The sequence below is a fragment of the Pseudopodoces humilis genome, chromosome 23, assembly GCF_049639895.1.
Source record: "Pseudopodoces humilis isolate 2021_Gansu_Grassland_sample_001 chromosome 23, ASM4963989v1, whole genome shotgun sequence".
NCBI lineage: Eukaryota > Metazoa > Chordata > Aves > Passeriformes > Paridae > Pseudopodoces > Pseudopodoces humilis.
This window is the reverse complement of record NC_142222.1, coordinates 901,243-914,535: the sequence shown is the minus strand read 5'-3', so window position 1 is coordinate 914,535 and position 13,293 is coordinate 901,243. Positions and strand designations below refer to the sequence as shown.

The following is a 13,293-nucleotide window of genomic DNA, read 5'->3' as shown; positions in this document are numbered from 1 at the left end:
ATTTCTCTGCCCAAGGAAGCTCTGAGGTTCTGGGGGGATGCACAGTAGGGAAGCATGGCTGGTCAGTGCTGGCCCTGCCATGCTCTGTGGGCTGTGTGACAGCAGATTCCAGGACAACTCTCTGGGCATGGCATTCGGAGGAGGCTGGGAAATTGTTGATGCTCTTCTAACGCGGTTGGGAATTTCCAGAGGAGGCTGGTGAGAAAGGGAAAGGTCCCAGGGTGTGGCAGGAGCAGCCCAAGCAGCAGCCAGGTCTTGGGAAGAGTCTGTGGTGACCTTTGTGGGGCATCACTAGGAATTCTGTGTTACTGTGACACCCGGAGGGTTTTGGCATCCACCCTGGTTCTGTGTGGGAAGAGTTGTTTGGGAGTGGTGTGTCCTCTCCAAGTAATCCAGCAGGGTTGTGTGGAAGTATATGCAGTGGCATGAGCCAGGTGTGGGTGCTGCTCCTTCCCATGCAGCCAGGCAGGTCAGAGGGCACACACAGGATGCTGTGCTGCTTCAGGGTTTCTGAGGAGACTGCTCCACGTTTGTTGTCTTTGTGGGGACAGGTGACTCAGGATTTCCCAGTGGAACAACTTCAGCTGCTTTTTCTTCTTTTGGAACTTTAGCAGCGAAGTCAGAGGGAAGCAATAGGCCAGGGAGAGGTGGTTCATGCTTTGGGGCAGGAACAGGGAGCAGCCGAGCTAGAGTGACAAATCAGAGCAGTTCCTGGGGGTATCCAGTGGCTGCAGCAGTGCAGGAAAGCACTTCAAGCCTCCTTCCAGCTTGAAAGCCTGAGCTTCCTGTTCGTCTGCAGTCACCCCCAATCAGCCTCCTCCCTTTGCGGTACCCTGGGCTCATCCTGCAGAGCCACTGCTGTTCCCAGAGCTCAGCTGGCTGTGGGCAGCATGCTCTGCGCCAGGTAATGCTGCACAAACCTGCCAGGCACAGGGGGAGTTCAATGCTGTGCCGACCAGGCTGGCTGAAGTCAAACCTGCCTGTTTATTGACACGTGCCTGCAGCAGGCAGTTGGTATGTGAGAGTGTAAATGAGTAACTTGGAGAAATCAGTCATGAGCAGGATTGTCCTTCCTAAATCACTGATTTGTGTATTTTTCTGCAAAAAGTTCCTGATTTGCCTCTTTTTGTTTAGAGCAGTTGGGAATTAATACTAAATACCCACTTAAAAACTACAGATTGTGCCGCACGTGAAGTGGAAAAATCCATCGGAGTTGAGACTTTGCCCTTTTGATGTCCCTAATCTGAGGATCTCAGAAATTTGTCCGTTAAGAATTCCCAGCCAACAGCCATCCTTGGCTGTTAAGTGTTGGGCAATGCCAGCGTTTACAGTGCCTGGTGGTCAAACGTTCAGGCATTTGTCAAGGTCACAACCACAGCCTGTGTCAGACACATGTGGGGACCAGAACTGCTGATACCTTTTGTGGACCCGGCCATTTCATTCCTCCGTGTCCTCACAGCCCGAAGAGGAGGAGGAGGAGGGGGGCATGAGCAGCTCCTCAGCGTTTGCACTGTGCCTTGCTGCACAGCCAGCTCTCCTGGGCAGACCTTGCTCTCCCAGTACCTAACTGGGGGTGGAAGCAGCAGAACAGATATTTCCAGTTTGTCTGAAAGACAGTATGCTATGAGAAAAAAATACAATTTAATAGTTCAGGGGGATTTTCTTGAGCATATAGTTACTCCTTGCTATTTATAGCACTGTCATTTAAATATCCCAAAAGATTCTGCCTTCAGAGGTTTTTTTCATTATTCCTTTGAAGAACAAGCCCACACTTATTTGAACAAGTCACATCATGGCATTTGTTTTTGTACCCTTTCCACCCACACAAGTCTGTGAGTGATTTTCATTTGAGAGCTTATTAACCAGAGGAGCAGCTAACTGAAGAGCCCCTGTTGAAAGGCACAAAGGTTTCACAGCTGAAACTTGTAACTCTGTAGTGGGAAGGGCATTTCAGTGCTCTGAGAGGGACGCAGCACAGCCCAGCTGCAGGAGGTTGGCTTTGGCAGTCAGTTCTGTGACACAGGCAGCTCATCCATCACCTTGGAGCTGAGTTCAGGTGTATTGTCCCCTGTCCTTAGAGGGGCCCGAGGGGAGGAGGGACATGTAAAACACATTGGGTAATGGTGTAAGTGAGCAAGCAGAATCCAACCCTATGAGAGGACCTAAGGGAACAGATACCACCCTTCTCACCTGGGACAGTGCTGGGGCACCTTCACCAACAGCTCTGCTGGACCTCAACCATAAGCAACTTTCTTTCTTTTCCTCCTTGTGAAGTTTTTAGCTCCAGAACAGAATTAATTTCCCAAGTTCAAGTAAGTTCTGCATTTTTACTTTTTTATTTTCCTTTGTAAAGTATTTCAGCATCAGCTGGGCAGGGATTTTGAAGCTATTTCCTTAGAGAGATTGCCTGCTCCAACAGTGCAATTTTCCCCTAAATACAGCTCTTCCAACTGCATACATAACTAAAATAAAACTCTCCTTTCATTCCCTCCCTGTGGCTATAGTGTATTTGTGATCTCAAGTAGCAGGGAGGCTGCACTGTCCAAAAAAGGAACTTTAGGAATGTTTTTGACAGCAGTGATTGAGCAGGTGCTGCTCAGGAGCTGGCTCCTGCCTAGCTCTCACTCCAGGTCCAACTCAGAAGTAGGGAACATTTCCTCTAAAGTAAATTAAATTTAACAGTTCACACACTGCTGCTCTTCCACTTGTGAAGCCCCAGCTGGCACCAGAAGCATGACAGGAATCACCTGTCCAGGTGTCTGCAGGTCTGTCTGCTCACCATGCAGGAACAATAAGATGTCTCAGAAGAAGTCAATGCAGTCACACTTTAATGTGTCTTTACATCCTTTTACGATTCACAAAGCCAGAATATAAGTACTTATACAATTTTAATGGGAAAGTAATGTATCCCCCTAAAAGAAAAATAGATGTGATTAATCATTTGTCAGAGAAGTTGCCTGACAGCTGAAACCTTAAGCTTCTAGGCAAAAAAAAACTCAAACAGACAAATTATACTGAATTGTTCTTTAAAGACCAAGCAGCTGTTTTATTACAATATTAAATTTACATTTTAAAAAGAAATATTCTGATTTATTATTCAGTTATGATAATCTTATTGAAGTGACATGAAATTCATGACAATGGGCTTTCTTCTTCCTCAGTCACTGCAGGCAATCTCAGATCTGTACAGGATCCCACACCCAGAGCAGCACCAGTCTGGGAAGACAAACCCCAGACACTGGATTTTAACTGGAATCTCAATTTTCCCCAGAAAAAGTGGGGGGGCTGGGCTCTGGAACTGGGCTGGATCCCTTGATTCAGCCCCAAAGAACCCACCCAAACTTGTCCCAACAGAGAGAGGGCATCAGCGTCCACCACCTTCACCCCACAGCCCCTGGGAATGACCTTCGAACAACTGGGAGCAGGTTGAATTTACATTTTACTTCAAAAAAAGGGGGGATGTACATACATGAGGGGAGAATGGGGTGAACAATAATTATCTGAAACCAGGTTTCCACCATTGTGATCCACAGCTCCCAGCGGTGCCGGGACCAGCGGGCTCTCCAGCTCACAGCCTCGGTCTGACAGCACAGCCGGGACTGTGACCACGGAAAACCCTTGGGAAGCTGAGGCTGGATGGAAGCAGTGAGATCATACACAAGGTGAGTGTGTTGGACACAGCTTCTGGTTTAAATGACGAATGCACCAGCAGGAGGGAGGAGGAGTAGTTAACAGTTACTAACACTAGAATAATCAAATTTGTATGTTATACATATACAGCAACTAACTGCTTTACAAAAAAAGCAAAATAATACAATATATTGTCACATGTATTTACAGTGTAGTAAATATACTTTTCTGTCAAATTTTACACAAAAACTATTTACAGGTGAATATACTGCATAAAAAAAAAGGTGGGACCAACACTCTGAGTGACTGTCTGTGGTTTGTTGCATAACAATAGGACGTGCTTTGTGACTTCGGAAAAAATTAACCTTAGAATGAAACAGAAAAAGCCCTAAAACCTACAACCCGGGTCAGAGCCAGCCCTGGCATGTGCCGGGGGCTCAGCCCATGAGACTCAGTGAAATGTTCCCTGTCCTGGGAAACCTCATGCACGGTAAAGCAGAAACATCAGCATCATTACAGGTAGGTTATGCACTATTCAAATACTACTGAGTTATCTTTAAGTCAGGGAAAATACAAACACAAACAAAATGTTAATTGTCTTTACAGTACTGAGCTGTGGTCAGTGCGGGGCAGGGAACGGGCTCTGAGCCAGGGGGTGTCACACACGCTCCCCGGGAGTTACATGGTCCACGTGTCCCAGTTGGATTTTTCTGAACTTGAAGTATTCATGTCAGAGCACAGGGACTCTGGGGCTGCAGCTCCAGCCCTGCAGCACAGCCTGGAGCAGCAGCACTGCCAGTGGCCCGCAGGTTGCCTGGAGCACAGTGGTACTGGGGACCCCGGGGTGGGACTCCTGCGTGTCAGGTCAGGGCTCACACCCACACTGTCACCACCCACCTGCTGGTCACCAGAGAACAGAGCAGCAGGTGGAGAAAGGATGGAGCAGCCCAGGATGGGAGCAGAGCTCCCAGGGATGGAGTGGGATGGAGAGTGCTCAAACAGGGGAAGAAAAAAGGAAGGAGGATGTGAGAAAGAAAAAGAGGCAAATCCCAGCAGCGGCTGCTGGAGGATACGGGAGAGCAATGCAGTGATAGTAAGGCACTCAACAACTAATTACTGATGGGAGTTTAATTATTACACAAAGGCCATGGTTCCCTGGGAGCCAAGCACAAGCTTCCCAAGCACCAGTACTAGGAGACAATGTTCCTGTTGATCCCAAATTAAATCTTGGCCATCAGCAGTCCTTGCACCCCAATTCACCCATTACCTGACACAGGTGTCTGATACCTCTGCTCTGCCAGAGACCAGGCCCTCTCGCTGAACCTCCCATACAGGGAAAACTCCAACCAACTCCCTCCTTCTCGGAAAGAGGAAACTCAGTTTTGTTCACTGACTTTATTAAGAGACCAGTTTTTTCAGCTGGGACTGAGAGCCTGGAATAGTTCTCATAGGAAAGGTGACTTCCATCCCTGTCCCCTCTGTTCCCACATCTCTGTGCTGCAGAGAACACAGCAGTTCTGATGGAGGGACACTTCTGACATGGGCGCTGCAGAACAGTGAAGGGCTTGCTCTCTGCCCAAACAAAATCAGTTGGGCAGTTCCTCTGGAATTACTGTTGCTGTTTGCAGGAGACCTGCTCATATGAGAAACAACTGAGAACAGCACACCACCTTTACATGAGATTCTTGTCTTCCTCTTGCATACAGATCCTCAAGCTCCTACAATTCCTTGTTCTCAGCAAAAGGAGAAGGGCTGGAACCAGCTCAACTGGGCACAACCCAGTGCAAACTCCAGTGACAGCGGGGGTGGCTCCGCACAATCTGAGCTGTGGGATGACAATGGTTTCCAACCTGGGGACCCCAAACCCAAGGCTTGAGCCCCTGCTCTGTCCCTGAGCCCAGCTCAGCCTCACAGCCCTGCTTAGAGAGCCCACTCTGTGTCACCACTGACCACGTTCCTGCCCTGGTGCCTGCACCACCCAAATGAGGGGATTTGGTTAATTGCACCAGCTCATCTTTCTAGCCTGTTTATTCCATGACTGCTAATTCTAAGTTTTCCTCTTATTTTGGCAAACTATTTGCATATGAAGTTTGTGTTCATAGTTTTTCCAGGACTGTAAACAAATTAAAGAAATTGTTATTTTATGAATCAATACAATAAAGGTATTTTTATTTACATAAATGTTACATTGTTACTGTGTGGATACATGGGAATTATGTGCTATAGCAATAAACTGGAATCCTTAATTGTACCATTCTCTAATAATTTAGCTGTGGAGTCTGATTTACTGAAAGCCACTAACGATTGCACTGGAGGACTGGCTTTTACCTAATGGATATACTTTTTTTTTCCTTTAAAGCCACTGAAGGATTGTTAATCCCTACCACTGCAGAGGGATCTGAAACTGGGAAGTGGATCTGTTTCTGGGCAGGAGCTGTGTGAGCCCCCAGGGACACAGCCCCTGCCTGAACTCCAGTTCGCCCCAACTCAGACATCCCACGTGTGCCCGCGGGCCACTGGCACCCACAGCAGGACCAGCTCCAGGACCCCCGGCAGCACCGGGACCCGCGGCAGCTCCGGCACCGCCTCCTCCCTCACCAGCTCAGTGGTGGGTGCCCGTCCCCAGCCGGTGCCCGACTGCCACCCGCAGCCCAACAGTGGCAGCAGCCTCAGGTTTGTGTAACCCCCTTTGAGGGGCTGCGCCACCGCCAGACGTCCCTGGGACTGGGCACAGTGTCAGTTAATTTAAATGCATGTACCTTGAGCTGACGTGGCTGTTTCTGTCCCTGCTGGGGCAGCACAGGGGCAGCTTTGCCACACACTATCCCCCAGAGCCAGGAATGAACCCATCCCATTTTCCCTCCATTCCCCACTGGATATTCTGCCAGGAGCTCTCAAAGGTGCACACTGTTGGGAAGGGCAGAACTAAAGCAGGTGCTACAATGACAGCCCGAGGGTCAGTTCCCAGGGATTATCCTCTGTAAAACTTCCTCAGGGCAGATAAAGTACAGAAAAAAAAAAAAAAGTTTGGGGAAAAAAGCCAGTTTGTCCAGTCTGGTCCATGTACAGTCCAAGTGTGTGAAGCTTGGTCTGGGGAACGAGGAACTCCTGCAGCCTCCTTTTTCTCTCCCCTTTATTGCTAATTACCTGAAATTTAACCTAATCCACCACTTCTGTTAAGCTCCTTGTACTGCAGCTATCATGAACTTCTCAGTGTGGTTAAAAAAAAAGTACACAGCTAAAATCTTATAGGTTTGGACTAAAACCAGGGTTAGAGAAACTTCCCCGGCTCAGGAAGCCACTACTACCTTGAGGCGTGCATACAGGGTTAAGGATCAACACTTCCCTTAGCAGGAACACCTGAGGCCAGAGCAGACACGGCAAGGCTGGGAAATGGCTTTGGATTCGAACAAGACGCGGCTCTGCAGCGCTACAGAACTCCAACCTCCCCGGGCACACGCGTGGCTCTGGGCGCCAGCCGAAGCCGAGCACGGGGGAATGACGGCGTTAACTCAGGCAGTGGGTCAGGAGTTGATCATCTGGCGACACGGCTGACGGGACGGGAACTGTACAGATCAAGTGCAGCATCACACCCGGTGGAGGGCCCTTCGCGAGGGGCCGCACGTGTCAGTCAAGTCCAAAAATAAAAAATAAAATTCAAAAGCAACAATCACACGATCTTTTTGATGCTGTGACGCTTGAAGCTGCCAGCGCTTCGCTGCTTCTGTACTTGGCTGGCGGAGCCGTGGCGCATCCTCCCGCTGTTGGCGTGGCCGGCGGTGGGTGAGAGCTCCACGTTCTCCTTGTCGATCCCTGCGGAGACACAAGCGCCGCGCTGAGCCCGCTGCCCCCGGACCGGCCCAGCCGCGGGCATCCCGGAGGGGCGGGTCCACCTGAAGGCCCGACCCCGCCGAGCTCCGCCCGCTCAGCCTGAGTCTAAACAGAATCAAATACGGTTTGCGGCAGGTCAGGGCTACAGAGCCGCTCGCTCCTGCCCTCCAGCCCGTGGGGCCGGCAGAGGGCAAAGGGAGAGTAAAACCAAGAAAACTTGGCTGTCCTGCTGAAAACAAGTCTGCATAAGTGAAGGAAGGAGGAAAATGCAAAACAAACCACCAAAACTGACTCTTAATGAGTAAAGAAACACTTCCCTAAGGAGGGTCTTGACAGGAAACAAGCACAAAGTCGCTGAGGCTGGGACTCTTCATGAAAACTGACTGTTGAGTTCAACCTCAGCAGTGGTAGGAAAAGGCTTCTGGGGGTCAGGATGAGGATGGCACCAGACAGGTTTGTGCCCACAAACTCAGACCCTTCTGAGAAGCTTTGCATGTGCTCTGCAGGACGGGGTCCGGCAGAGCAAAACTCCGTTATGCTCTGCTGGAAGTCTCCCATCAAACAAACCTCAAAACTGAAGTGCTCTAGTGCAGATCCCACACTGACACGACACCACCACCCAATGCCTCAGCAGTGGTTCGGGCACTGCCACTGCAGCCCCAAGAGCCCAGAGCTGGGATTAGTGCAGACACTCCCGAGCAGTTGCTGCTCTTTAAGCTGACACTGCTGTGAGCTAAGCCCCTGCAGCAGCCTCTCCTATAGCTGCCACACTGTGTCTGGCTGTGAGTGTTACCAACACCTCACACCCCTGGACAGCAGCAGCAATGAAGAGCACAACGGGTGGTTTTATGCCAGAGGATACAACTACAATTAGCAGCAAAAATTAGGATGTCTGACAGCAAATACAAAGGTTAGAACAAAGTTTTGTTATTGTAAGTGACATATCCACAATTATGTGCAAGAAATTGATTGGTGTTTGCATTAGTGAGAACAAAGAACACCCTCCACACTCAGCACAGGGACAACGTGAGGGCTCCAGTCAGAGGCTGCACCTTCCTCTCCTTGTGTGGGTGGCAGCACAACACTCCCAAACTACGCTGAGGACAGGGAGAACCCATGAACATGAGAAAAACCCTCCTCTGCAGCTTTTTATTACTTCTCCACACAAAGCAGAAAAGCAGAAGGTGCAGCTCCTGATTTACTGCCCCACTGTATGCTGCAGTTTAGTCCAAAGAACTCGTGTCTGTTTGCCCATGTGTCCCTGCAGACAGAGCTGAGTCCTGGTGAATCTAAAGTTTCAAACAGTTCATTTCAGCTTCACACGTGCACCAGAGAGATTTCCACATTAAGCATCCACTTGTCTGTTACCAGATTTATTCTCAAGGCTGTGGGTGACTTTGGCTGCTCTACCACCAGGTATTATTGGCACCCCCCCAAGAAATGCACCAGCTTAGCACTTGCTGAAGCCATTCCCATGTCAGAAACTGCTCCTCATGCCACAGCCTGGCCCTAATGCAGCTCAAGCAGCATTTCGTGCAAATATGATGAAAGAAGAGAGTACCTGGATGAGGCAGCTGCATGAAAACTGCAGACTTAGAGCAAGGCAGAGAAGCTTCACAGACACAGAATGAAAGAAATAAATATAAGTGAATAATGTCCGTGAGACAGGGAAGGGGAGGGACAGGAACAGAGATGGTGACAGACAAAACATTTATAATCCATGATCCTGACTAGTTGTTTCCAGATGCAAGAAATGAACTTTTCATGTATCTGCAACTTAGTATTTCTAGACATAAAAAAACTCACTTGGCTGAAGATGTTTCTTTTAGCTGAGTGCTGCTGACCACATGGCCTTCACACTGGTGTTTTAAATTTAATATCCAAGCAAACAGTGCTCGGAGTGCCAGCAGCATGTTGTTTCAGACTCACTATTAACCTGAACGAGTTCCCTAGTTCCCAACTCTGTTTGTGGAGACTCTTAACCAGCTTCTGACAAAAGCCATCTGTTTGCACAGCACTTGGAAGGAATGTTTGACGAGCTGGATTAATTCCTTCCTCTCAGCTTGTAAAGGAAGAGGGAATGGAAAGTGGGGCAGAAGGAAGGAGGACATTTACAGAGCAAAATGCTTCTTTCCCTTGCAGAGAGCCCAATCCTGCACCATCACCTCATCCTTGGAAACGAACTGCTGGAGCTGCTGCTGATGCTGTGTTCCAAACAGAAAGATGCTGCCCAGAATGTCCTTCCACACTGACAGCAAGGTCTGTTCCCAAAGAAAGCCCTGTTCCCAAATGATTCCAACAGCCCTGCCTTACTCCTGCTGCTCCTCTGCACCCTGAACAAACTATCCCAGTGCCTGTGAGCCAGGGATCCCCTGCAGGGCACACGTTCCACATACAGGTGCTGCTGTTCTGATGCCCTTCATTCTCTTCCCTTCACATGGAGTGACCTGGGAGACAATTTTTGTGCTGGATAAAATCCAGGATCTGAACCAACAGGGTAACAGTTCAGGAACAGTTTAATATTCATTTGACTCCACAATGCACCAATGTTTGACGCATAACCACATCCAAAGAGCCAAAGAGGATCCTAAACCAGGAAGGTGCCACATTTCCCCCAGCCAGATGCACCACAACAGGCACTGACCTGGGGAGTGCTGGGAAGTGGCAAGTGAGGTCATGGAGTTGGAGAGGTTGAGGTTTGCAGTGATGCTGAGCTGGCTCTGAACTGCCGGAGGATACGGAGATGTGGGGGTCAGGAGAGATTCTTCACTGGTTTCCTCATCAATTCCAGGCAAATATGTGTCAATCAAGGCATCAAGGAACTTCACTATGAGCTCAGCATAGTCTGGGATTTGGGTTTGCTGTGGGAGATGGGGGGAAAAAAGATTACTCCTTGTACTTTGTACTTCCTGTCAATTTGAGCTCACTCTTTAGTCCCACTGTTTTGCCTGCAAATTTTCAAGAGCATTTGATGTATGAGTAAAAACTGATCTGTGGCCTTGTCCAGACCAATCTAAATGTACACACTGGAGCCAGGTGTCAGTGTGATCTCAGTGTGTGGGAGCCCAGGGGCAGGAAAAGGGGCTGCAGAACCCCTGGCCCAGCCCCACACCTGGGCCACTTCCCTTGGGATGGCTGGACACACAGGCAGTGCTCCACAGGCTCTGCTCCAACACAAAATTTAGCCTTGTGGAATCATCACTCTGATCAAATTAACCCCCTGGCCTGTCAGATACATGTAATGAAGTGACCCTGGGAGCAGGAAAAGCTGCACTCACACACTTGGCTGTTTTTCCCCCACTTTGGTAACTTTTCTATCACAGCACCTGCTGCAGGCCCAGGGCTGGTTTTAGCCCTGGAGGTGCCCGATGCTCTCTGCTCATAAGAGAATGGTGCTCCTCATGAGCATCTTTGCTGCAGCACCAATGTGCCCCAGAAAGGCCAAACAGCCTAGACCCCAGAGAGCTCTTACCTTGGAGAAGGGACCAGCAAACCTCCACAGCCCATTAAATCCAAAACCTGCAACACCAAATGGAATACCATCATGAAAGCCCAGCTCTCACCTGACAGAGAACAGAGAGTGCTCCCAGTACAGCACTTTCTTAAAAAAAAGAAAAATATTTACTCTGTAGATAGGATGTTTGGTATTGAGGTGGAGACTCCTCATGGTAGACAACACTCTGCACAATCCCATGAATTGGATTCAACAAGTTTGGATCCTGGCACAGCGATAAAAGGGTATTGATCTTGGAATCCAATAAATTATGCCTGAAGAAAGGAGAAATGGCTTCGTTTTTGGTCATTAAATAACATAAACCTGCAGTTCCCAGCTGACTTAAGCAACCAGCAGTTCAGGTGGGATTTTTGCCCCCCCCCCCCAGTGATTTCAGAACACAATTCCCAACTCTGTTCCATGAGGACTCTAATGATGTGCTCAGGTCAGTCTGTGAATACCTGCTCACCTTCTGACAGCTGGGTTTCCATTACCCATGTTCACTCCAGCAAAACTACAGAAGGTGTCTAAAGAAACACCCAAAGAGCACCTGCACTAGGCTTTAAATCAGCTTTGAAACACCTGGGGCACAAATTAAAATCGACCATCATGGACAGTCTGCAGCCTGTAACCTCTACACAAGCAAGTGCCTTGTAGATGCTTGTCCTGGACCAGAGAGCTCTAAAGAAGAGCCAGGCACAGAGTTATTGTAACCACAACTTCAGGTACTCACACAACAGGAAAGACCTTTGGGAAGACAACGCTGGCTTCTGCTAAATACTCGTAGAGGATGCGCTGGTCAAACTCGTCCGTGGTGTATTTCACCAGTGTGGCCTGGCAGGGAAGGAGCCATTAGTGCACCTGGGTGGTTACAGCATTTGCTTAAGAGGTTTAAGCTTTAAAGGGATTAAGATTTCTGACTAGCAGAAAGAAGTGTTAGAAAAGATTGATTTATATCTCTGTTGAGAAACAACAGAACCAGTTGGCAACAACTTGTGTTTTGCCAATAAATGTATCTATCTCATCTGTTTCTTACACAACTGAGCCTTTCTGAATTGTACCTGGAGTGGGAACTGCAGTGGTAAAGCCGAAGAAAGTGCTATGAGACTGCACCTCTACTACCAGTTAATGACTTTTAAACTGAATTATGCTGGGATTCCGATAATGCTCATTTATTTTAAACTTAATGTATTAATAACCTTTTATTATACAAAATAGTATGTCTTAAACTCAGCCAGGAAAAACTTCAAGGAACGCATTTGTTTTGCTGGGAGATAAAAGGACATCAGAACATTGCAGACAACACACAGAAGAAAGCTTACAAGGACTGTAAGCAGCAGTGCTTGAATTTTTGGGTCAGTCAGAACTTCTTCATCCAGGAGGACGTTTGACTCGGAAACGGAAACTTTCCGGAGGTGTGGGTGTTGCTGTGGTGATATTCTCTGGGTTTCTGCCAGATAAAAAAGAGCAACTCATCCAGAGCAAAATAAACCCCAAGCAAGACAGAATCAGGTTCTGCACACCAGAGTCAGTTGTGTGCAAACCTCAGAGTTCACCGGCCCCATCACAAAGGTCAAAGCAACGACTGCGCTGTAGTGCAGCAGCACTGGACCACTACATGGGATGTGTTATCAGATGGCAAACAAAAACCCCAATTTCCTCTTCAGTGAAATACAGGCCCAGGGGTGTAAGTACCAAATTTAGGGTCAGGCAGATACAAGAGAAGAACCCTGGTCTTGCATTGCAATTGGGGGTGGGGGCACAGGAAGCAGATGGGGGAGAAGATGAAGAGAGGCATTCCAGGCATCAGCTCATGTTCCATCTCCTGCAAGAATTTGCAGCTGGGGCTTATTAACTTAGAGAAGGCCAAATGCTATTTATTTCATTGCACTCCTGTATGCAGTCCTTTAGAGCTGCCCCTGATTCTGCACCTGTAAACTGAGCAGCTCCAGTGCAGCTGCCAGAGATATGAAGGCTGCACCCTGCAGAAGCCATTGCTAAGGAAGGTGCTTCTCCCTTACCTTGGAGTAACCTTGGTAAATAAACACTGAATTTAGAAATAGTCCTTTGTATAGATATACAAAGCGTTTATGATTAGTATTATTCTTAATATGTTAGTCCTGTGTCTCACCCATTTCATAATCATTTTCGGCTACTCTCCTCATTTTGGGAGGCGTTGTGATTCCAGATTCCATGTCTTGCCTTTTAGGAGCCTTTGTGTCCGATATCAAATGGTCAAAACTTTTCCTTGTACCTAAAAACAATTTATCAGGCAATTAAAAACATTAAACCTAAATCCATATTCTAACTTTTTCCAATTTTCTGGCCAAGCTACTCCC

General features: G+C 48.2%; 1 protein-coding gene across 5 annotated transcripts in view; it reads right to left on the bottom strand.

Annotated features, from left to right (window-relative positions):
* Positions 1–3,019: 3,019 nt before the first annotated feature.
* NF1 (neurofibromin 1) overlaps positions 3,020–13,293 on the bottom strand; it is a 72,537-nt gene continuing 62,263 nt past the window's right edge. For 3 of the 5 annotated variants that reach the window (XM_088066350.1, XM_088066351.1, XM_088066352.1), the window contains 8 exons: positions 13,086–13,208; positions 12,277–12,404; positions 11,688–11,788; positions 11,087–11,229; positions 10,934–10,980; positions 10,106–10,322; positions 9,023–9,073; positions 3,020–7,443 (listed from right to left, as the gene is read on the bottom strand). In XM_088066350.1, coding sequence (XP_087922476.1) covers positions 7,301–7,443; positions 9,023–9,073; positions 10,106–10,322; positions 10,934–10,980; positions 11,087–11,229; positions 11,688–11,788; positions 12,277–12,404; positions 13,086–13,208 — 953 coding nt within the window. In that variant the 3' untranslated portion in view covers positions 3,020–7,300. The remainder of the gene's footprint in view (positions 7,444–9,022; positions 9,074–10,105; positions 10,323–10,933; positions 10,981–11,086; positions 11,230–11,687; positions 11,789–12,276; positions 12,405–13,085; positions 13,209–13,293) is intronic. The other 2 variants (XM_005525662.3, XM_005525663.3) reach the window with 1 other exon arrangement.